General features: G+C 37.5%; 1 protein-coding gene across 2 annotated transcripts in view; it reads right to left on the bottom strand.

The window, feature by feature from the left end:
- The window catches only part of LOC306984308 (glucocorticoid receptor-like), a 76,108-nt gene extending 52,804 nt beyond the window's left edge, over nucleotides 1-23,304 (bottom strand). For both annotated transcript variants that reach the window (XM_079585536.1, XM_079585537.1), the window contains exons 1-2: nucleotides 22,280-23,304; nucleotides 20,206-21,257 (exon numbers count right to left, since the gene is read on the bottom strand). In XM_079585536.1, coding sequence (XP_079441662.1) covers nucleotides 20,206-21,248 — 1,043 coding nt within the window. In that variant the 5' untranslated portion in view covers nucleotides 21,249-21,257; nucleotides 22,280-23,304. The remainder of the gene's footprint in view (nucleotides 1-20,205; nucleotides 21,258-22,279) is intronic.
- Between the last annotated feature and the right edge of the window lie 3,256 nt (nucleotides 23,305-26,560).

Raw genomic sequence — 26,560 nt, 5'->3', positions numbered from 1 at the left:
CATTATTTTCAAGCCGCATTCTCGCTTCATTCTCAAATGTTATTGTTTGCCTAAAGTGGTGTAGACAAACTAATATAATAAACTATGACCAGGGATACAATCAGCCCACAAAGTCATTTCTCCACAGTAAAAAGCGGCGTGTTGTCTGCCGGATTATCCTCCTCTTTGTTTACTTCCGTCAGTTCTGTTGGATTTTTCCCGCACGTTAATTCTGACAATCAAAGTGCAGTTATGAAAATACGTTCAAGACCCATCTGGCCAACGAGTGATGTGGATGTTGTCACGTGACTGCATTTTGGTTCGTTTCATCAACTGATTCGGACCAGAGCAATCAGTGTGGTGTGAAAAGGAACCAAAACGCCTGAAAAATGCTACAAAGTATAATTTTTCTCCCTTGGTCCGGACCAAATGAACCGAACTACAGATGTGAAAGCACCCTTAGTAGTCTTTTCTAAATGTTCATTTACAAATGATCAAAAAAGATAATTTACATGTAGTGCATCAATTCTACCTATTAAGATCCTTGCTTTCTCTCTCTTTGCGTGTGTGAGCGTGCAAGTCTATGATGTGTCAGAGAACGCTGAGAATCACAGCAGTCTGTGGTCCAATTTAATGTGTTTCCATTTTATTATATTTGGAATGGTTCTAAATGAGCTTATGCATTCTTTCTTGTCAAACGCTCAGAGTTTCGGTGTGTAGGCGAACTAAAGAGGTCATACTGTAGCACACAACACGCAGTGAAAATATATGAATGCTAAACTTATTCTGCTCTAAATCAATCACTTATGAGAGAAATCTAACTGTTTATTAGCCTATGACTAACGACATTCATTTTTTTAGTCACCTGGAGTGAAATCCTAGTCATTTATGTGATTGATTGAATCGCAATGTAGAGATTTGTATCTCTCCATTGAAAGTGAATCCCACCAAAATGTTAAACTTTAAAACATTTATAAAGTTATGATAAGTAATCGCTATGAATAATGCTGTTTAATCCAAGTCTTCTGAAGATACAAGATCACTCTATATGAGAACATATTTCATTTAGGCTATTATTCACATATAAATTCTGATCAATGCACAAACATAACATTAAACAAGGTCAATGGCATTTGAAGCATATTTGCTTGACGCATTGTAGGAGTTGCATGGAACGCTTTTACGCTACTGCAACTCGAAACCCTCCATTTGTCTCCATGGGGACAAATTGAATGGAAAATGTTCCACACTTCCACACAAGCAAAAAAAAAGTGGGTTTGAAAAAACACAAGGGTCTATAAATTATGAAAGGATCAAAAAGGATCTAAACTTTTGACCTGACACTTCAAATAACGATCGCATCGATCACACTGTTACGCCACCAGGTAGCGACAAGTGACTGTTAATGTATTTGTCATTGAATCATTCATTCAAGAGACTCGTTCAGAATCAAAAGCACTGATTCTTCAAGTAATGAAACAAGATAATTATTCGAGTGTAGGGCTGGGCGATATGGCCCAAAACAATTATCACAATAACTTTTTTTATATCAGTCGATATCGATAATTATCACGATAAATGTCAAATCTTTATTTCTTTCAAGTTTAAAGGCAGATTTTTGCTCCTAAGAGAAAGTTGTAGAAACCAGAGTGTTAATTGTGGTTTTAAACTACTCTTTATTATCAGAACATATCATGACAAACACTTGCCAAACAGGGGAACATTCACAAATCTGAGGTAGAACGTTCAAACATTTGTCATTTTTTTCTTAACAAAATAAATATCTTAATAGAAAAAAATATTTCTTAGTTTCTGCATGTGCTAATTTTTATTTGGTAAAATGTAATATTCTGACTGTTTGAGTTTTATTCAAATCAACCATTGATCATCCAGCATCATGATAGATCATGATAACCACAGATAAAACCAGCATAGCCTACAGCACCTCGCTATCATGGCTATATGTTATTTTATGGTTTCTATGGTATTTGTATGAAAACCAGTAGCCTAAATACATTATGAAATACTGTAATTATATTCCATTAGTCCTTTAATACACTGTCTACATTAATAATATAGTACAATTCAATATGTACATTTCATGGTGCAGTTAATATTACTAGGCTAACGTTACAGTAAATCCGTGGTAAATGATGGTAATGTGTCAACGGAAAAGCCTTCTGTCTGTATCGCTGTGCACAGTGTTCGTCAGCGCGGTTTCATCTGCCTTTAAACTAGTTTGAATCACTGAGACATTTGTGTTCTTCGCTGAATTCAAGCGCTTCTCACTGGATATCGTGACCGAGGGCGATCAGAGTAACGTTAAACGCGTCTGCTCTAGTGAGCTTGCGCTGCTCACTTTGAGCCGAGCGGATAAACGGTCCGTGTGGCGCAATTCAAATGAGTTTCGTTCCGCTTTTGGCGCATAAATATTATCGAACATTAATCGAACTCTTGATAACGTTTTATCGAGAAAAATTATATTGCGATAATTATCGTTATCGTTTTATCGCCCAGCCCTATTCGAGTGAGTCATTGAATCATTAATTTATTTTTATTTTTTCAGATTAAATAAACATTTTAAATAGACTGCAGCAATTAGCATTTTGTCAGAACCTTAAGTAAATTACATTATATTTTGTTCAGTTGTCTGTCCAGAATCGTGGGAGAATTGTGCTGTTTGAAATAAAACTTCAAGTTATTTGTGTATTCTACTTTCATTTTATTAGTATAACAACAGCGCCCCCACTTAATAAATACAGTAATTACCGGGTGGTCACTAGGACCTGGAGGAAGCTTTGCTGCTGTGGAGGCTTCTGCTCACACTAGAGAGTAGAGAGTGACTGTTGACGGGTATCGCACAACCGACGCGTCCTTCTGTACTCGTATTCACAAAGTCAAGGCAGCAATCGAAAACTGTGAATCTAATCACCATAAATGCAAAAGTTAACTTCAAGAAGGACCACACTGCTGTGCTGACCTGATCTTATCGCTAGCACTCCTTGCACATGTTTTGTTATTGTATGCGCATATCAACACATTATCATATCGGCAAGGCATTAATCATATCATATCATGCCGATAATATCATGCATCCCTATTCTCAATTTATGCAGAATTGTGCAGCTCTAGCATGTTATAATCAATGTAGCGGATAACACTTAAAGCAGGACAATGCAGTTAGGGGAATTTCTTCGCTGTATTCTCGCTTTTTGCTCGCAGGTTTCTCTATAGAGCTCCCCCTACAGCTTCACAATAGATATTTGACACTGTCTAGAAAACTTGTTGTCGACTCTCAGATACCAGAGGCTAGTAGATCAACGACATCAAAGCAGACGGGACATTCTTTACAACGTCTTCTTCATTCTCTTTAGCACCACCGACCGATTTGCACGTCATGTAGTAAACACGAGCCAGACGCAAATACAGGATTAATCGCGCAATAAAACCCAAGAGAGGTTTGCAGTGCCGAGTTGAGGAAAAACAGTCTTTGCATTGCCATCCTTGTAATCCTAGACAGCGTGAATGAACTTCGTTTTTAAGATCGCGTCAGTAAGACACTGTTCGTTTGTTCGCTTCATTTCACATTTCTTTTTTTCTTTTTTTTAACACCATCCGGCAGGCACAAGCTTTTCAAAGAGACTGAAAATAAAAGATGATGCAGTGACGAACATTGGATCCGACAGAATTGTCGCAACACACAAATGTGAATAACAATGATTTACCATGTGTCACTATTGCTTTGTCTGATATAGATCGTTTGATGTACTGACTATACTGTAGCACTGCAGTCAAACTAAATAGTTGTGAAAGCTGTGATTTGCGGTTCTTTCCTCTGCTTCGGCATTCATGTGTTGGATTATCAGATACAGAGAAAGCACGTAGAAAGAAAGCACGTAGAGAGCGCTTTTGTTAATGATTTGAGCAAAGCCATTTGCTGTAATCCTGAATAAAAGCGTCAGTGAACGTCATCTTGTGTTTTGTCATCAGCAAGACATTACAACACATTTCATTTTATTTCAAACACGACACTGCACTTTATTTGCCACAGCCATATGTAACTTGCATGTTTCACATTGTTGGCAAATGTTTCAACTATGTAACAAAGACATTTTTCAACATTGGAATGGAAGTTTTCAGAAAAATTCTGACTCTGAAATTAAAATTAAAAATTATTTTAATATGCAAAACTGTTACCCAATCATTTCAGTGAGCATTTACTCACAAATCTTGAATGCAGAACACCCATCAAAACAGTGTTTGAAAGACAGGTTCCAAAACAGGATAGAAAATAGGATGTTTTTGATGTAAAAAATCTTGATAACATTATAAGTGGACCTCAGAGAACATTATACAATAAAATAGAAAAAAATGCAGTTCATGACAGAGAAGAAGCAGCAAGAAATAATCTCAACCATGAAATACTTAAAAATAATGTAAGACTTTCCTTTCGCTTGCACACAACAGGGTTTCAGAAGATGCCATTGCAAAACATTTGACATGTAGTCATTTCATGAAGTTGATTTGCCTCCAATACAGCAAAAAAAAAAAAGAAAAAAAAGAAATGTTTGCACATTTGCAGCAGAAATTTCCCATTCTATAGCTAAATCCTAACCAACACATGTAGGTGATGCACGTCAAAACTGAGTGCAAGTCTGCATGTTTGTAAACGGTCTGCTCTCCGGTTTGCAGTCTTGTGTGTTACACTCAAAGCAGCCTTTTGATTATGATTTCTGATAAATGGGATGATTGAGTTTTGCAGACTGCTTGGTAGAGGGCCTAGCTTAGGGAAACTCAATTAACTGATCTCACTTTAATTTGTCTCTAAGAAACAGTAAAGAGATGGAAAGGGCCTAAGATAACAGGATACCAACAGTGATAAAGTGGAAATGTTTGTGTGGGGGTTTCCCCACTGAGCGCTCAGTAGAGGTGAAAGATGAACAAATGTGCATGGTGCAAAGCTCAGAAAAATTCATACCAGATAGCCTACCTGACCTCAACAGATCCAGGAGACAGAAACCGGTTGCCAAATGGAATTAAAACTTCACACATATTCATTTAATTATTTCATCAATACAAAATGAAACATCTTTTTCATTATTTCTCAATGTAACCCTCTGGTATTGTTCATTTGGGAGTCACACTTGTGTTTTTTACAGTCAAAAGTGACCGAACACCTGAAACTTTTTTCTTTTCTGTAAAATCAATGTGATATAGGCCTATTGTTTATATTACACGTTACTACATACATGACATTGTCAAAGTAATATAATATTTAGTATTTTGAGAGAATTGTATATTACTAATTAATATACAAGCAATAATTAGTATCAATAATATCAATATTTTCCCATTGAAAAAAATGTAAAACTGTATTTCATGTTAAAATATAGAGAAGAATACACATACCCACTTAATTCAAATAGAACCACTAGATTCCTATATAACTCTATATAAAGATGCTTGTAAATTCTATAGCTGGTTTTAGACATAAAAATGAACTTTTATTAGGTTATGAAATTGGATAAAAGACTACTTTTGTCACAGAGACAGAGAAATACCTTTTGTTACACAACATCACAATTCAACAAAACTGAACAGGAATGCTTTATCAGAGCTTCATCAACCTGATTTCAACCACATTTGAGTCTTCTGGCTCAATTTTGCCATTGTTACAGCCACACCAGTTCATTTGTGTGTGTATAATAATGTGCTGTGTGTGTGTCTGTGAGTATGTGTAAGCGAGTTTGTGTTTGAGTGAGTGTGTCTGTTTTGAATTTTTAGAGTGTAGACCTCTAAAAGACCTCCTTTTCTTTTTTTTAACTGTATCTTGGCTGAATTATTGATTTTATTACACGCATTTGTAAAAACAGTTCATTTATGTTTGGGGATGGGTGGAGTGTATCTATTTCGCAGTCTTGATATTTTAGTGTCACCCCTTCACTGCAGTGGACTTTTTTCTGCATTGTGGCTGATTTGTAGATTGTACCACAAATTTTTAAAAAAGCTATTTTTTCGGTCAAAAATGACCAACACAAGTGTGATTTTTTTTTTTTTACGACCATTTAGCCTAGCTTTTCGAATTAATTCCACAGCATGAAGTGGCAATTTTTTTTTTTTTTTTTTTTTTTTTTTAAACAAAAATGGTTCGGTTTAAAATTACCAAAAAAAACACCAGGGTTAAGCGGATTGTTATTTTTTTAAATCCTTTTTATCCTTCCTTTGTTTGTCAAACCAGATGGGGAGAATGTTTAAGGAAACCTGTTTGAAAACTAAAACTTTGCAGTTCTGTTTGCTGACACTAGTTGCACAGAAATTACAAACAAAATTACAAAAAAGTTGGGAATGTAAGCAAATTACCCTGAAACAGAAGAAGCAAGAACTGAAAATGAAAGTCTAAATTAAGCAAACGTAAGAATAGCACACCTTGAACTGTGCAAAAAATCAAATAATGAACATTTCAGTTCACTGTCTCACCATTTCAATGCATATCTGTGTGTTTCAAAAAAACAATATGAAATATGAGTAGAAAAATCAAAGACAAGAGAAACTGCAGCAGCTCCATTATCAAATTGAAGAGTCTCACGCATACGCTAGATGCTTATCGTGGTGTGAAACAGACTGAGGTGGTAGTGTGGCATTCATGGGAGTTTCACACCAGCTAGAGTGATGACCACATAAGAGTCGAGAACAGACAGGAAGTCAGAGGTAAACATGAACGTTCACAAGACCCTGAGCTTCACCATGGCAACCAATGCATCAGCGGAGACCTGCATTAAAATCAATAACTGGTGCTCTTACACGTATAGCTCTACAGCTCATAGATCTGTTTTCAGCTACTCAAATGTTTTTTTCTTAATTTGCTATTTGTCTTGTTTTTCTTTCATTCAATTTTTTGTTAATAACCTTTATAGACTGTTAATTTTATGCTTTAAACAAGAACGAATCAGGCAAAGTGGTATAATAATAATAATATATTCTAAAAAAATTATATATTACATATTTTTGTTTCTCAATTGCTTCCTGTTTTAATGATGTTTAGATATTTTAAATTAAAAAAAACGAGACAGAAAAAAAGCTGATTAAATAAAATATTTTTTCTTTGCAGTGCAAAAGAAGAATTGTATAATTGTGTCATTTGTGCTATTATAATTAAAACAATAATACACTAGATTTTAGCACACTAGATCAACGGGAATCAGCTTTGTGGCTGGTTAAAGTGGTTTTATTTTATTGTTTTGTTTTTTTTAGCAAGGCAACATATTACTTTTCTCTTTTCAGTCAAAGATGTACTTTTTATGATGCAGGCAATCTAGTTTCTACTTTTGATCCAAAAGAGGAAAACTAATTTTGCAGAGAAAAACATGTCTCATTTAGTGGTGAAAACAAACAAAGCTAAGTGGCGTGTCAATAGGGGCTAAATGTTGCTCTTCGCAGTCAGAGGTCAAGGACGCGACCGAGATGTTCAGAAAAATCACTGGAGCGGTGCAAAATGGACCAGGACAGGACAGAACATTGACAATAATTACATGTGAAAGAGGCCACGAAATAAGCAGAGGCCTGAAAGACAAATGGACAGAGAGCAAGAGAAAAAACACTCTGTTTGAAAGAGATAGATTTCATTAGTTGCTTATTAAGAGATGCTTTTGCAATTGAATAATTTATTATTTCAAATATACATCCAATTGCTGTTCGGCTTCACATGGACCCTGGTTATTATGTGTCCCTAACTAAGTAGATAGAGAAAAAAAAAAATTCAACCAGTATAAATCTGTGTGTAAGGTTGTGAAAAAAACTAAATATTCCAATCACGTGAAAAATCCCCATGAAAGGAAGGCATATCTTTATAATAATGTGTCATCCACTGCTAAGCCCCACCTCCTCAGTTACTGTTGCTATCTCTGTCATGCTTTCCTTCTTCTGCTTCTAGCAAACATGGAGAGGCAGAATCAGATTCAGTGAATTACCTTTGCCATTATTAAATAATAGGGGTGTAACGGTACGCCAAAAAAACACGATTCGGTACGTACCTCGGTTTTAAAGTCACGGTTCGGTTAATTTTCGGTACAGTAAAGGAAAAAAATGCAAAACATTAAACTGCTGGTTGTTTACTATAAACTTTTTTTTAACAATTTGTTTACACTTTTTTAAACACACTTTTTAATTAAATATAATAAATAAAATATATATAAAATAAAAAAAGAATAAGAAATAAAATACTGCTGCAAAGTTCTCCACAAAATAAAACACTCTCTCAAACCAATATTGGCCATGAGAGCTAGCGAGAGGCTGGGCTAAAGCGTGCGGATCGGGTCGAGTTTTTCTGTACGAACCCGACCCGCGTCCGACAGGCATGAAGATATTTATGTCCGAGCCCGACAGTTAAAATGCAATTTTTTTCTCATACTAATGACACATGTACATTTGTTTGTGTGGAAAGCCCGCTTTTATTAAGCAACTGAAAGGCATTCGGGCACGGAGCAACAAGCGCTCTTAACACAGGCGCGCATGCACGTGTTTCGCTGTCACAGCAACTAATTTCCGCACACAGGAAGACAGATGTTATGGTAATATTTTAGATGTATTTCATTTGAGCGGTGCGCTCAAGTGCAACGCATAGACTTCCGACACTTAATATGTTCGTGTGGAAACTCGGAATTGAGGTATGTTCCGCACACAAAACTAGCCTAATACGTGAAAGATCGCATTCGGTGCACCCGTAAGCCCTGTACCGAAACGGTCCGGTACGAATACATGTACCGTTACACCCCTATTAAATACTATATGGATAAACCATGCAGTTTGATCTAGTAAACACACACAGAAGCCAACAGAGCTTAAAGTGCCTTGACGTGAAATTAGGGAAAAGAAATGCCTACGGAGGAGGCAAATGCTTATGTTTGAGGCTCATTTTCTGTTTATTAATAAAAAACAATGCCTGTATCAGATCGATTATTATTATCCTTATTATTATTATTAATTGTTGTTTCATACTGGGCCACTTTTCATGAAACAAAGCATTTAATTTTAATTAACCTAATCCAGTCCAAAGGATGGTAAACTTTCACAACCATATCCTGCTGTACATCTCCTGACTTAGAGCAGAGGACATCTGTCTGAGCACTAATCTTTAGATTGGGATTTACATATGGGGGGGTTGGACACACACAGACACAGCTTGTGTGTATATAACAAACACCCACAATTCAATGAATTTTCAGTGAAAAGTGCGGATGAGATTTCCACAGGATTCAGGTACTTCATTCCACTGAGTGCAATAACTCGGCACCCGAGAGCAAAATCCATCTCGAGCTTCTGGAAAACTCAAAACAAACAGAGAGAGGGGAGGAATTCGCTGAGCTTGAGGGCGAAGTTGCAACTTTAGTCCAGCTGGCTCTAAGCCCACGTACAGTACAGCTCGACTCCTCCTCCAATCATATCGAGGAAACCAGGCCAAGGACTCCCACTTGAAGAGCAGAGCGAGAACGCAGGTCTTAAAGGAATAGTTCACACAGGAATGAAACTTAATCCAAACCCATGTGACTTTATCATCCTCTTTTGTGGAATACAAGTGGTGAATTTGTTTTTTAAAATAATATTCTGGCTACTCTTTTTACCACCAAAAACACCATGAGCTTACCCGATCAGCAATGTTCCCTCTCATTTTTTTCTTGCTGAGTCAATCTTTTCTATATTGGGCAAACATTTTGGCCACCTGAGCAAAAGCATGTTGTATATCTGACCAGTACAGCACACGCTCACACAAAAGGTGGTTAGCCTACATCATGCAGCTGTAACATTTAACTTTAATGTGCTATTTATATTTTATTTGACCCTTGATGTAACTTAGTGATATTAAATCATATTTTTTGACAACAAGCAGTTAATTTAGAAATTACTAAATGAAGCACATTTACCAAGAAATTCTATAATAATAGGGCTGGGCAAAATTGTTATTTTTCGATTAATCGTTTCGTAAAAAGTGGTCGATTCAAAATTGATTCTCAAAGGCCACGAATCGATTTTTTTTTACATATTTATTTATCTATCACCCAAAAGCCAGTATTAGTTTTCCTACACTGTCCATAGCCTTGCAGCCTCCATGTTACAGCTAATGCTGTGAGATTTTATGTTTGTTTTATCTTAAACATAAAATAACCTGATCCTGATTGATCAAGGCATGCGACTGTTCTGACTTGCAATTTTCAGCATAAATTTTTCATCTTGCATCAAAATCCTGTCTATTCATTATATGCATTTGAAATATAGTTGGGTTCTGTTTTAATGCACCTATAATAAAAAGAGTTTAATATACAAGTGTGTGGCCACTTGTAAACTTATGTTCACTGTTCTTTTTTATAAATATAGGATTTGTCGGAGTCGAATTGGGAATCGAAATCGAATCGAATTGGAAGATCTGAATCGATACCCAGCCCTATACAATAATAAAAAAAAACATTTAAAAAAATCTCACACAGAACATTTAAATTATTTTAATATGAGCCATAAACAATCCCCTAGTGAGATCAATTCTTTATTAGCCTTATATAATATAATATAAAAACTAATTCAAGCATTTAAACTGATATAAATGTTATATATATATAGTTTATTAACAGTTTCAAATTCAATGCTTCAATTTGTTCTATTCAATATATTATATTAATTATAATATGAAAGCAAACTTAAGCATTTAAACAGATCTAATAGCTAAATATAAAAAAAAAAGTGTGAACATTTTCCTATACTAAACATCGCTTAAACTCTATAACTGAGGTAGGCTATTTTGAGGGGTAGGTCTGTAATGTCGCAGAGTTTTGTTGCTGGTTATTTCCACCACTCAATAAAGTCACTCTTCTTTAAAACATGATTTGACATGTCTTTGTGTTTCGCATTGCCTCTGGTATTTGGTCGGCATTAAAGTACATCAACTGATATGGCTGACTGCCGCTCACATTAAATAATTCTCTTTCTATGAATCCTGTCAACCGCATTCTTCGGTTTAACTCTATAGTGACACTAACTCTATAGTGACACTAACTCTATAGGGCACTGACTAGAAGTTAAAGCTGTTGTTGGTTATTTAAAATATCGAATGGATGAACTTGCGATCTGACTCATTTATTTAATTATGCACTATCAATCATGGTAAAACTTCAAGGTTATATGGACACCGCCATGTTTGACACTGTCGCTCGCTATGGTTAGTTAGAATAGACCCCTTTTCAGTTAGTAAACATGGTGACGTTTTTTTGTGGGCAGAGCTTAGTTGGTGGCAGACAGATCTCTCTGGCCGCTTCACTAACGCTAGTTTGCCAGTTTTGTTAGCTTTTTTAACAATGACTGGAGAAAATTCGATTTTATCTTAATGTGCAAGGTCACTCGCTGTCCAGGACCGCGATTGTTATTTGCAAAAGTGAATTTTAACCGACGGAACCAGATTGGCTGACCCATGCCGTCAATGGATGGATTATCTGACAGGATAACGTTAACGCTGCCTCCGGTCGAGAAGCCTGACATCTACACCTACCCGATAGAGAAACTGAGCATAAAGAGAAACTGAGGGCATAAACATCTTCAGATGCCTATAACTATGTGCTGAATGGCCACGTACAAGACTTGTGGTACGATCCGAAGTTCTGCCGAGCCAGCGCCAAGGCCAGAAGACGACAATGTAAACTTAAAGAGTGACATTACGGTGCAATTTTAATTATGTGAATATTTTCTTGAAATAAAAATTCCAGATACAGCATATTCATTTTTTAACTATGTATTTGATTACCCTTTCTTACCAGGATCTTCAAAAAGTCTAGTCCCAATCAATCAAAACAACTATCATAGATGATTCACAAATAAATCACAATCATTTTGAAAACATTATGCGATAAAATGTAAAATTGGAGCCTGTACTCCGTCGATTCTAAAACCCAACAACACAACAAGATGATATATAATAATAATAATAGTAATTTAAGCTCCTCATTATGTAGTCGAATCTGTGCTGGTTTGTATTGGCCGCCTCCAGTTTTCACGCTGTTTTACAACCAGCTCGCGCCGTGACGTAATTGTGACGTCGGCGCAAAAGGGGTCTATACGGTTGTGGGGGTCTAATATATTCAAGCAGCTACTTTAATCTGCTGACTAAATTTTACAGGATTATTCAATTAATTGAACAATTAATCGATAGATTAATCGATTGAAAAATAATCATTTGTACAGCCCTAACGTTATCACAGTACTGAGCTCAGCATATCACACTTTTTTTTTAAATCGCAATAGTATCGTATCCTGCCTTAAGTATCGTGATAATATGGTATCGTGGGGCATCTGCCGATAAATTCCCAGCCCTAATATAGATGATACCCTCGATATAACAAACAAAGTGACACTTTGACTAACCGATTCATTGTGCAGAAATTACGATGAGTGACAGCTTTTTATTGATTATAAAGGGACAACTCTTTGCACGATAGGGTATAAATAATCCATTTAGAATTCAATAAAAATGTTTTTCATAATGCTAAGAGGAACAACAGACAGGTACAAGCTGCAAAGTTTCAGAAGTGACATCTACATATACATGCGGGATTCACTCTCTCTTGCTATTCTTGTCGTAGTGCTGAAGCCATTGCACATTGCATTTGCAAAAAAGTAAGTGCATGTTGAGCACATGGCCAACTGATGTCTCTATTCTGGCTGAATAAGTACTGCATTGAACAAACGGGGTGAGAAAGGCAAGGCAGTTAAAAAAAGGATGCATGTTTGTTGGTGGCGCCAAAGTCACCCACATTCCACTAATCAGAAAACTGTAGCGTCTCCCTTTGTCATGTTCTGCACAGTAAGCTTTTTAGAACGCTGTGCATCAAACAATCTATTCCTAGAAATAAGCTTTGCAGAAAAGTATTGCCCCACTAAGCCCTAATACTAGCTATTCAGATTCACACAGGACATGTATGATTATTAAATGAAAACTGAAGCTAATGTTTCTGGAGAAAACCAAATAATAATAAATCTGTTTAACCATATGCACAACAGTTTTGAAATATCAAGCAGTCAACTCTCGTTAAGTATGTATCATTATACGTTAGAGCTGCACAATTCTGGATAAATTGAGAATCACGATAATAATAATAAAAATAGAGATTGGGATTCTCCCATGATTCTGAAAAGACAACTAAACAAAATAATTCATTAGATTTTTTTTTTAAGCGTTTTGAATGAATGATTCAATGACTCACTCATAAAGACTTTACTTGTTTCCTTATTAGATGAATCACTATTTTTGAACGAATCTCTTGGACGAACAAATACCTTTTTAACGGTCATTTGTCGCCACCTACTGGTGTAACGATGTAATGATACAATCTTTATTTGAAGCGTCAAGTTACCGATTCACTTTATTTTGAAAAAAAGCTACAAAGCGGTCACTGGGGCAGTACCCTATCAGGTACAAACGCTAAAACTAATATGTACCTTTAAGGTACAGAGATGTACCTTTTTTGCTTTTGTACCTTACCCAGTGACGGCGTGTGTACCGTAGACCAGTGTTTATATCCAAACTATTAACTTTTATCTCAGTACTTCTGTTATAATTAGAATTATTTTAACACAGAAATAATGATTCTGTGTTGTTGAAAAGACTGTTTGTGACGCTGTTTGGCACAGCGGCAGCGCGGACACATATTTGAATGCGCTGGGATTGTACTTGTCAAAGGTTTAATAGACACTGGCGAATCATTGTCATTTAGGAATAAGATTGCGAAGGTGTTTGAATCGAGATCGCAATATATATGTGTATAAAAATTAAATCAATAATTGTTTAAATGCACCCATCTAAAGACAGACTGAAATGGACAAAAAATTACAATTCTGTGATCAGTCCTCAAATTTTATAGGCCGTAAAATGTGGTGGGTGTTTCACAGAGTACATTAACGAGTATTTAATAAAGAATGATTTCTGAAAGGACTTGTTTTTCCCTGATCAGTTACACAGAAACGTTTACAAAGTTTATCAGTAAGTTGTGGTGCTTATGCAACCCTGCAAGTTTGAATCTGGCTCATTTTCGGATCCCATCCCCCCATAATGAATGTCACCACCCCACATAGGCTAGTTTCTATCCAACAGAAATAAAAAAAAATATATATTAATATAAAATAACTGAACAGCACTACTGTCAACAGAGAACATTCCTTGAAAAATATCTGTTTCTGAACTTTCACTTGCAAAGAAAAATAATACCAAAAGCAGAAAAAAGTTAGAGTGGGCTGCTTGAGGGTGTAAAGTCGCGCAACTTCAGAAGAAACACCAATTATTCACCGTTCACCTGACTCATGCATTTGGTCAGAGTTCAGTGGAATGAGTCTCATTTTTAAGCAGAAATATTCTTCCGTTTGTAGAAACAAGCAAACCTCTTCTGTCATTCTATGACATGCAGAATTATAGGAGTAGATTACATCACTGTGCTCATTACTGAGAACTAGTCAATAATACAACGAGAAACTATTCAAACTTATTTTACTGTTTAATTATAAAATTAACAAGTGACGCACAAAAATTAGAATTTCAAAAATGTCCTATAATAAATTATAGGTGTAAGACATGAATCTACTGTAAAAGACACTAGAAGCTATTTGAATGATAAACTTTCAGAATAATAAAATACTGGCACAAGGAATGCAGATAATTGAATTAGAAATCCCGTGGGTTGTCCTGGTGGGCTCTAATCTATGAATGCACCCTCTTGAAGTGAAATAAAGAGAGTCAGTGGGGGGTTGTTGTGACACGTCACTACGCTCAACACAGAGCCCTGACTTCTAACGATGATTACATGCCATCATTACATGTAGAGATACGTTACATGTATTAGGCCTATATACAATCAATCAATCATGCGCTCTTGACTCCATAGAGTTATTTAGCGCTATGCCAACTTTGTTTATGCATATTCACAGCAGTGAGACAGGACTTCTTTCAGCATAGCAAAGTGAGAATTGGTTCCCCATAGCATCAACACCGAGACACAGCGTCAAAGCTCCACATATGCAAACCTGATCCCTGAGAAGGGGAATGAGACTGTCTTGAGTTGATGACGTGTAACTCAGGCAGCCTTTTATATTTGCGTGTGATGCCAGTCCCTCGTCTGCAAACGAACACTGGTGTGATTACACCAGCTTCAGACATCGGTCATGCTGATGGCGTTCTTCATAGCGTCAACACCAATGCATCTCCTTCCCCTTCTCGGGGAACCAGGTTGCATACACAACCTGAAAAGTTTTTTTTTTTTTTTTTACTAAATCGTATTTGATTAATTAAAAAATAAGTTCATTCATTTTTCTGTCAATATATTGATAAGTTTCCACTATTGGTCAATGAAAACATTGATATTGGCAGACCTGTATTGTATACCCTATACTAGGGTTTATAACCCTGTCAAGTTTGACTAATTGTTATCAGATGGAGAGATATCATTTACACTGATCCAGATATTAATTTACAAGAAGTCTAACAGCTATAAACTACTGTTTGACTCCTTTCCAGAAGATCTAGACTGTCTTTGACCTTTCCAGAGAACTTCCATCTGGGGGAAATTAATATCCAAATTAAACGCTTTGCTGCTGTATCACCCACTGTCAACATGAAGAGAAGCAACAAACCTGCTGGTATGTAGCCCACAGGAAAGAGAGCAGAATAGGCCGGTATGGACAAGATATTTATTTCTGCTGAAGTATGAGAGAGAGCTACCAGAATTAAGGCCTGCTGTTGGAAATTCCATTGATTCTCAGATTAGAAAACAAGTTGAAACAAACCTATGAAACCAGATGTTGGTATTAAAGATTACCAAAGGTGTGATTTAGGAAACAGCTAAAGTTAACAAAACTAAGTCCAAGTCAAACATTACTCACTGGCACGGTTTAAAGAGATTACTGTTTTAAACATTAGACCAAGTTTTCTAGCTACACTGCACATGTACAATTATTACTATTATGACTGTTTCTGAAAACTTTTGTAACATTTAAAGCCACTTATGCACTCAAAAAAAGTTAGTAAAATGACTTTAGTCAGATATAGGCTACACATTTAAAATGTACTAGGGTGGAAAATGGGAAAATGAATGAAAAGGCAAAAGTGTCTGTAAAGAAAAGTGTGTAATACTTAAATGTTCATAAAACAAATATAAGGGCATTAACTGCATCAACAATTATAAACAAAACAGCATTGTGTTTTTAGGCACAATATAAAGCAAAAGACCTGACTGGTGACAAAAGTGTATAGAAGCCTGTTCTTATTATATCAAATCTCCAACAGACATGTTATGTACAGTATTATGTAAACATGAAACTGTCAGCCGTTTTGACATCAACACTCCAGAAATCAAAGTGCCACACAGCACTTTTTAAGGGGCTGTTCACACAGAATGCATTTTTGCTTTTAAAGATGTGAAAGGCAGGGCAGTGGAATGAGGGGGAAAGGTCTCAAGTTTAACTGTAAAAACACACTGCTCATGCGCAAGACTCACGGTGGTTCAAGTTTCGAAAGAACAATGCAGTCATGATACATCGAATTGAACTGGATAGGCTAACACAAAACATTAAAACGTAACCATGGAACCAACATGTCTTTGTTAATAACTGGTACGTCTGCCAGCCACACACCTAACATTTAGCATTTGAATGTGATTTAAATTTGTTTCACAAATATTCAAAATTGTACTTTGACAGTCATAAAGTGTATAAAGACTTCCTCTTCCAAGGAAAATAAACCAAAAATGATTGCGGACTCATCTTGAATCCAGGGAAGGAAATTTTATTTTATCCCACTAATAGCAAGTGCCAAATTACCTCTAATTCAAATGAGCAAATGATCCATGAATGTGATAAACTAAAGGCTATTGGCTATTTAAACTGTACTGGCTGTATCATTGTAACTTAGGCCTTGTCCACACTAATACATTTTCTTTTGAAAACGCACATTTTTCTCTCCGTTTTGGCCTTCCGTTCACACTAAGAACGCTTTCCCAAGTGGGTAAATTTGTAAACTATTTGAGGTATCTATCACAGTTCAGCAAATATGACAGAAAATGTACTTGCAAAACATGAGACCAGTTGTGGTTTAGACCTAAAAACATATAATGGTGACTGAGTGAGACCTGGACGCATCAGTGAATGGTGAGATATTTTACTAAATAAAATTATTCTGCCAGAAGTATAGGCAAGGCAAGTTTATTTATATAGCACATTTCATACACAATGGCAATTCAAAGTGCTATGCATAGAAATAGCATGCTATTCTCTAGCATAGAATAGCATGATCTGTATCATCTCAGGGAGCTACGGTGAATTGAGCGCTTTCCAACGCTTCAGTAGCCCTTTTCACACAGAGATTCCAGAAAATACACGATAATGTGTCCCGGGATTTGTCCCAGGATCGTTTGATTTTGGTTCATTCACACTGCCATTGATTTTCCGGGATCTGTGAGTGTGTACACGCATATCCCAGTAAGATCCCGTAAAGACATGTGACGTCAGGATGAGACGTGTAACGCACGCGTCGAAAACATGTAGCTACACTAACGCATCGCGTACCGTTCCACAAAGCTGGCGAACGCTCTCAGCTTCAGCGCGGATAGTGAGGAGCTCCTGGTCTCTGCTTCGTTCCAGTTTACTGACATTTTTTCGTTCTTTCTTTGTTGATGACGAACACAAACTTTCTAGAGTCGCGCGATGGCACATGTCATCACTATGACACACCGCTTACGGCATTGATCATGGCTTTTGTTCACACGGGGCGCGTTCCGGGACTGATCCCGGCAATGTTACAAGGTCCCCAACCCGGGATCGTTCCCGGCATCAATCCCGGGACGTGTTTGCGTTCACACAGAAGGTACTCTGGCAAATTCGCGCCAATTTCCCGGGATCAACGCGCTGTTTGAAAGGGGCTAGTGTGAATGAGAAACTTTTGGAAAAAGTTAATGTGGACGGAGAGCGTTTTGAAACAAATGTATATTGAGTTAAAAAGTACAACTTCACTGTGTGAAAAACTTGGATCAACCGTTCAGTATGGCCCACCTCCTGTCACATTTAATGAGAATTTATTAAATGTTTGATTTATCATCACTATCCAGCAGCAAAACACATTCCTAACCTCCAGCAAAACAAACCTGCACGACTGGTAAAATCCTTCGAAGCAAACTCGTCAAAAATACAGCAAAAAATGTCTACAAGATCAACAAATGAAAAATAACTAGGCTAACTAATAACTAAAAAAGTAAACCGTTTGTTCACAAAAACAAAAATGGTCTCGGTGGGTTTCCTTACATAACATGATTGACATCTTCTTTTTTTTTTTTATTAAAAACATAGACTTACATTTCCTGAACAAAATACTAGCCTAGTGCTCGCAAGGCACTGAAAGAATAGTTTTAGTTTTTTGGCTCTGTGCAAATGAAATGTCACATCAGAGTCGCTTTGCTGTTGTCATGACTGTCAGACCATGTCTTGTTTTTGTTGCTGCACACAAAACATTCAGTGTTAAGACAGCTATAAATGGTTGAATAAACCAATAATAACAATTCAGCACACAAACTGGTCTAAGAAAGAAGACCAATCGTAATTCAGTTTGCTAATATTATAATGCAGGCATGACTGCTGGTTACGTTTTAAATGCATTTAATCAGTGAACGCCAGGGATATCTTCAGACTTTACTCTTGTGAAACGTCTTAATAAGAACAAAGTCTATGAAAAGCAACAGCAAAATAGCACACCTAAGTAGTCTGTTTTTAACTGAAATTGCAGTGTTACAGATTTACTATAATTATTCAGTAAAAACCGCAAAAATATCTAAGAAATGAGTCTGGTGAAACTACACTGATACGTTTCCCCCTAACAGAACTACACAGTCCAGGTTGGTTTAGTGGCAGAATCATGTTGACCCAGATATCTGTAGACTAAGTAGACTGCCAGATTAACATTCAGGACGGCCAATGGGAAAAGTTTTAGGGTTTTTCTTGCACAGATGAGATGGCAGCACAGTGGATCAAGTTGGATGGGGAAAAAGTAAGTCCCCTTTTCACGCTTTACCTTGACAGATCAATAAACCGATCGTTATTAAACGTACAGATCAGAAACGTGAACAAAAGCATAACCGGGAGGTCATGAAAAGTCCCTATCTTTTAGGATCTGCCAGAGCGTATACATTTACATCCAAGTAGAAGGGTTGGCCATAAAACACCACTATTCATTTCATCAATTTCATATTTACTCAGGGAATTTTAATACATAATGACTCATAGCTTCTGGTCCTCTCCACGCTCACCGAAAAACAATATCACAAACTCCAGCAACAGCAATAGAGGTGAAGTGTTCCACTCGATGATTTTATTGAAGCTTAAAGCCTCCTGAAACGAGAAGAGGTGTGCATGTGTGCCGTCCTGGGCCGAAGAGAGCTCCGCGAGGCCCGTGTGTTTGCTTTGGACAGGCACCGCACCAATACAGATCAGCACTCATGGGCTCCTGGGAGAAGAAGCCGACCAGCACTTGCTCTGTTCAAACTAATTAAAGCTGCAAACAACAGCTTTATCAAATATCAGACACTTATGAGAAGTTTTGTAGCCAGTTTTTCCAAGGAATACTACCGAGTCTGGCAGACAGAGAATCACTCCACATTGCCATCACTCATGTCATGTCTGGATCATGATTTATTTAATCAGTTTATTGAAATGACACCCACAAAATGCTATTTTTAGCCAGTGTATATTCACCATAAAAACTTTGAACTTTTAAAATACCTTTTCCAAGTCTGGAAATCACAATTTTAAAATTCCCCCCTTAAGTTTTCCATGATGTGGAAATCTACTGTACATCAGTGGGCATGTCTGCAACACGCAAACTGGATTTAGTCAATATGACCCATAGGCTAAAGGCCAGGATTTCCCATAAAAGCCATAACTTTCCAGCTGATTAATTCTCTTACAGCTCAGCATAACTACAAAATGTATATTGACTACAGAAAAGATTTGATTATATTCCATATCTTTCTCAGGCCTGGAAATCAAAAAAATTTACATTTCCATAAGTTCCATGAGCCTAGGAAAACCTCGTGTTAAAACAGCCAGATATGCAAAATGATGTGCACAACCTCAGCCTTATTTCATTTTCGATCTAATTATCCACTATTTATCCATATCATCGTTCATAATCATAAAGCTGCCTTTTAAAGTCAATCCTACCTGCTGAATGGATAGGTGGACGGAAGTACTGTCTCATTGGCTCTCTGCATCCCAGATGAATCTCCATATCCATTTCCTCTACCCCAGACGTCACTTAAGCCGGGTAAGTGAGCAAACAGGCCGAACGGAGGTTTCTGATCGGGTAAACTCGCAGCTGAGGAGGTGTTGCCTCCATAGTGGTATCCCGGGCTGCCCATATCTCCCAACGCGGTGGGCCCACCGTGAGACCCACCCATCCCTGACATCTGACAGTAGCTCCGCCTCTCACTTTCCTGTTTGATGACACCCGGTGTGCAAAGCTGGATAAAGTCTGTCTCTTTCTCCGTCTTTATGACCGGCATGTTGACACTGGCTTCCACCATCTGCTGCCGTTTCCCTGTGCCGTTCACATTTGTACACGCTGCACTGTTGCCAGTGACAACAGGGCTGGTATCCTTTAGCAAGTTGCTTTCTGCCAGCAGGGCATCATCCACTGCCAGCGAGGAGAGAAAGGCAGTCTCGTCCGTAACGTAGAACTCATTCAGGTCAGTGAGCGAGTCAGGTAAGTCCAGATCCTTTAGGATGTCCATGGTGTTGTCTCCAATAACCCTCTCGTGGCCAGCCATTTCCTTCTCCATTTGGCCATAGGATGGAAAGTCCAGCCTATCTTTCTCCGTGGGGGAAAGCTCCTCCATTTTCACTTTAAAAGTGTCCAGTGCCTGGATGTCAGAGTCACGATTTAAGTCTGCGATGCTCTCGTCCAAGAGTGAAAAGTTCTCCCCAATGTTGAGACTAAGGGGCTCTTTTGCCTTTTGCTGGTGCTGCATTCTGAAGGGTTTAAATACTTTGACATCTGGTTCTTGTATGTTACGTCCCATTAAGGATGGATCTACCATAGACAGGCTTCTTTGAACGTCACTACCGCTCAGTCCGTTTGAGAAATCTTTTGATGTATTTAAAGCGGGCGCATTGACACCAATTTCCGGAACGAGGCCTCTCTCAATACATTCCCCAAAAGTTAAATTATCAGCGTTGTTACTGCTGCGTTTCAGTCCACGATCCATAACTCAATCCTGTTGTGTAGACAGAAAGAAGAAAAGGGCAAACCTCAGTTAATTTTATAAAAAAATTTACAATATGTTCACATATAAAATAGAGCAGGAATTGATAATAAATTTTTGTATTTTACATAGCACTTATGTTTACAAACTAAGTTTTGCACCAAGGCCTCCGACATTATTTGATGATGCATTTATTCATCAATATTACAGATTCAGACTTTGAATCGTACGTCTGGACTGGACTCCCACCTGAAGTCCGTCTCAGCTCCAAACAGAATGAAACTATATAATATGAAACTACATTTCTATGCATATTCTGCCACAAAAGCGCTCTTGAAGTGACATAACGAATTGATTATGCAGATGTTAAAGACTTTTTCAGCTAAACAACCATTCAAGTTGTTTTGACCCTTGTACAAGTAATTTCTCCTGACAACTTTTTTGAATCAATAGTCTGCATTACAGCAGTAACACATTCTGCAGTTTCATAAAACTACCGCAAAGCATTTAAACTCATCCCACAAAATGGAGCTTGATGAGGCGATTGTTTGCTCAGATAATGAAGGCTTCAGGCACGTAGAGACATTAAAACTCATACAAATCCTTCAAATGCATTAGTGGATGCACCGCAGTGCTGCCACCTGTCAGTTGAGCTTAGCTACTGCATCCGAAATGAACTTCAGTCTGACAAACCGCTTTAGTGTACATTAAAGCTTGCTAAACATTCATAAATGTCATACAGAATGCCACTACTAATTTACTTAACGAGAATTAAAACCAATTCTAAGGATATGGTTTAAACGTAAAAAAGGCCCGGAGTGCCCAAATGACGCAAATGTTCAAGGTAGCAAGAGAAGCTTTGAAACATATAGGTTATATAGGAGCTATAAGAGCAGCTATATGGGTTGTTATTCGAAATTTCAACCATTAAAACAAGAAAAATATGCAGATGGTATGTCAATTTAAAATAAAATGCACTCTGCATTCACCACGCATGGAAAGCAAATGACCCCAAGTACATTAGACGGACTTACCTTTAACAGATTTATGACGAAAAATGCATTTCTATTCAAGTCCAAAGCTGTCCATGCGTTTAGGTGGCGTTCACAATAGTTTCTCGTTTAACTTCCCGCATGGTCAATAGATTTAACAGGACGCGCTGCAGCTTCGACACTATTTCAACAGCAGCGAGTCGCAAAAACAACTAAATGCGCCGTTGTGACGACGCACACAAGTCGTTTCACTAAATAAACTTAGCCGCGCTCTGAATACTCGTTGTTGTTCTTCGTCTTTTGAGGTCGAGCGGGGAATCGCCAGCATTACATAAGCAGCTTGTCAAACTCCCGACAGCCCGTGATCTACCCGTCAAAAAGCTTCTGCTAGCTTCAACATGGTAAACGCCCCTCCAACACACACGCACACACACACACAAAACTACAGTACAAGTTACCCTTCGGCCATTCGAATACAAATCACAATAAAATAAAACCTTTATCAAATCCGCGGCGAATCGACAAACGAGCTGATGCTAATGTCAAAAGTGTCACCGTATACAAATGCCGCGCGGCGCCGCTTCAGACAGTTGTTGGATGCGGTCAAACAGAAACCCTATGTGAACACTGGCGTATGTCATTCCCTCGATGTCATTTTAAACCGACGACACCGTATACAGACTGCCAACCGCGTTTAAAAAGCACATTGGTGCTAAAGAGTTTGATTAGACGGGCTCGACTGCGCTAGCTAATGCACATTAGCAGTCGCGAGAGCTGAGCGAGCGCTGCAACTTTCGCATAACGCAACTTTTGCATGCGCGTCACAACGAACTGAACAAATACGAAAATCTCTAGACAGATATCCGTGGAACAAACGACGGAGAGCTGAAGACTGTGAGAGAGAAGCATTCAGGATGGCGCAGTTCAGTCCGTAAATAAAAGGGCAAAGGGCACATCCACGGGATAAAACCGAAATTGAGAAAAAAAATATGATTATACCGATTCTAACTTGGGATAAAAGTAACAGCTGTCCAGTATTGCACTGTGTCCGCTTATTAGTCCACATCTGCGCAATAAAGATATTTGAAAAATGTGAGACTGTTCAGTAAAGAGAAAGCGACATGCGCACAAGGGCTCAGTAATGTCAATCGTATTTACACTCGCGTGTAAAATATTGCATGTTGAATATGATGCAGGCTATTATAATAAATTATTCAGTTCAGTAATATGCGACTGCAAAGGTTTTGAAATATAACTCGTATATGGTGACAGAAACAGTATTACAGCTTATGTAAAGTTCCCAGATTGCTGAAGTAGGATATGGTATGGGGGGGGGGGGGGGGGGGGGGGATAACATCCGTAGTTCACAACTTTTTGCTTCAGGATTCAGATTTTAGATTGGACTGATGAATGTACCAAAGTGCCCTAAAAAATTAATTACAATGCAATTTTATTTAAAATAACATATCGTCCCCTTGGAATTATAAGGTTCTATCTGACATTTTTGTAAAGATTGAGTTATTCACATATTCTTATTCTGTGACCACTTCTTTACATTATGTGATGTTGTTTTTTTAAGTTGTGTATACATTTTGGAACTTTTTATTTAGAAATTAAAAAGGTTCTTTCTACACAGTCGAATGGAGTGCACAAATTGTAAAGCATTACAAGATTAGCATTACCAAACATGACGTTTTATTATTATTTTAATTTAATAGCCTACTGTGAGGCTGCTTTGATACAATCTGTATTGTGAAAAGCGCTATGTAAATATTCTTGACTTGACTTGACTTAAAGCTCAATATCTCAAAACCAGTCAGAATGCAGATAGAACCTTATAATTCCAAGGTGGCGATAGGCTAAAAATTTGGAAAATGCGTAAAACATTTGTGTGGTTTACTAGCCTAATAGGCTACTGAATAAACACTTTGCTAAGTAGGCCTACTGTATACATATTATATTAGCCGACCAAGTGAGAGATGATTTTAGTCTTACTGGATGCAAAACAACAAAAATGAAACAAAAAGCATTTTATCCAATTTATTGTCATTAAGCCTTAACTATGCCTGAGTATATAGTTAATTGTGTTTTATTTGTATTTAAGCAGTGTTTGAAAAGACAAACTTGGAGATAAAATGGGCTAAAATCCATACTATTTTTTTTTCATTAGCTTTTAATTCACTGTGAGCTTCTGTTGTGAATGTGTGGTTTGTCCTTGTTCTTTATTTTGTGTATAGTTTCAGCATTTTGGTCAGCCCTGTTTGCTGTTTTTAAATGTGCTATATAAAACGTGAAACTAACATGGTGTCCAACATAGTTCAATATATTGCTTGAAATAAATCAACAACCTGCGCTTCTCGTCTGGTGTGTGACCCCCTTAAAGAGAGAAAAAAAGCAGTGTTCATGCAGTAGATGCTATGTATTTTGTGCATAGTAAGCACATTTTCTGTAGTAGATGATCTTCTACAGAATATCTGTCAAAATGAGCAGTTTACAACAGAGCATAATGCATGGAATAATGTAACCCACAATGCAATGTTCTCCCTTGACCCTTCATTTTTTGAACTTCCGGTTCATCTATCACATAGGAAATGGGGGGTCATGTCAAGAGCATTGCATTGTGGTATTACTATGCTGTGCACTCTTGTTGTAAACTGCAATGTATTGTAGGTCATTTGAATATTTGCATATACGTAATAGCCTATATACTGCAGCAATAGTGTGTTATTCTGAACATAGCTAGAGTAGAGAATTCAGTTTTAAGCCATATTACTTTTCCAGTCTATTTATCCATTACAAAATTTCACATTTACTTACTCTTGAAATTTTTTCTTAAACTCACAGAATTCAACAGCCATACTGTTGCTTGGCTATTAATCTCCTGCTATTTCATACTTTGACTGCATCTGAAAACCTCCTGAGCTCCAGATTATCTGTTTCAGTTTTACACGTTCATCTCTTTGCTGACTTTTACCAGCACTGGGTGATTGGGCTACATCCGACCCCACATACTCCAATATAAAATGTATACAATGCTGGGGTGAAGAAGGCAGAGTCTAATGTAGAGAAAATGGGAAGGTGTTCTAAGCTGTTAAAGAGTGAAGAGAAGAGGCAGATTCACTCCCCCATGCAAACAAGTTCATTATGGGGTGTGGCGTGGGCATGTGGATGTTTAATTATGCCGGTGGAGAGAAAAAGCATACAAACCATCTCCAGGGGCCAACTAGAAGAAATCGCACTGTTCTTTGACTCTGTGAAGTAGCACCAGGGAGCACAGAGCCTCCAGATTATTGTGTGAGACACGATCATTACTGATCCAACGACACCCTTCTCTAACTGCAATCATGGGTCATTAATAAACACAGCCACTTCAAAAATTCTGCAAATTGTGTTAGGTTTGGGCAGGCAGCTATTCAATAATTGCAAAATGGTCTTCAGTTGAGGATGATGGTGTGCTGGAGGAAAGAGGTCTAAGGAATAGTCCACCCAAAAGTGAACAATGTGACAGTGATACAACTTTATATCGTAATAATTAAAAAGAAGAAATTAAACTTAAAGTTTGGCACAATCTTTTTAATTATTACTTGTTAGAAAATCAAATGTATGTGGTGCCAACAGAAAACGAACTGATAGAGAACCTAATGACTGTTTATCAATGAGTCTCTTAAAATATCAGATCATTTGACCTTTATGACAAGGCTAGTGTAACGTAGCTTGGCAATGAAGCAGACAAAGACAAAGTTAAAGTGAACCCAAGTGCAGTTTATTTATCCAAGGACGTGAAACAAACCATGAATAGAATCCAAAACACGAAAACAAAGCATAATCACGAACAACTTTAAACTTGATTTGAAACAATAACCTGATTTGTGGAGAACGGGACATCAAACGTTCTTCAATGCACAACAAGGACATGAGGGTTTAAATACAAGACAATGGGTATTCACATGACATAAACAACCAATGGCAAAACAGAACTGGTAACAAGATAAGACAATAAACCAATGAAAACATGACACGTGAACAAGACGGGAACAGGGAATCACATGACATGAACAGGAAACACATGGCTATGACTAATTTCAAAAGACTTGTTCGACTTAAAGTGGACTGCTCCGTATGCTTTTAAAATCGCTCTCCCAGTAGTTTGTCATAAAACGATCGGTCTGTGCAGCGCCGTTTCAAGTCGAACAAGTGTAAAATAAGATGTGTCAGCTAGGTTAAAATGCCATAGTATCGGGTTGATCACTTACTTAGTCACTCACTAATCAACCATAGGAGGTGAGAAACACTTCAGTAAAGGTCAGTAAAGTTCAATATTCC

The sequence above is a fragment of the Phoxinus phoxinus genome, assembly GCF_949152265.1.
Source record: "Phoxinus phoxinus genome assembly, chromosome: 17".
In the NCBI taxonomy this organism is placed as follows: Eukaryota; Metazoa; Chordata; class Actinopteri; order Cypriniformes; family Leuciscidae; genus Phoxinus; species Phoxinus phoxinus.
The sequence above is the reverse complement of the archived record's forward strand: the minus strand, read 5'-3'. Positions and strand labels throughout refer to the sequence as shown.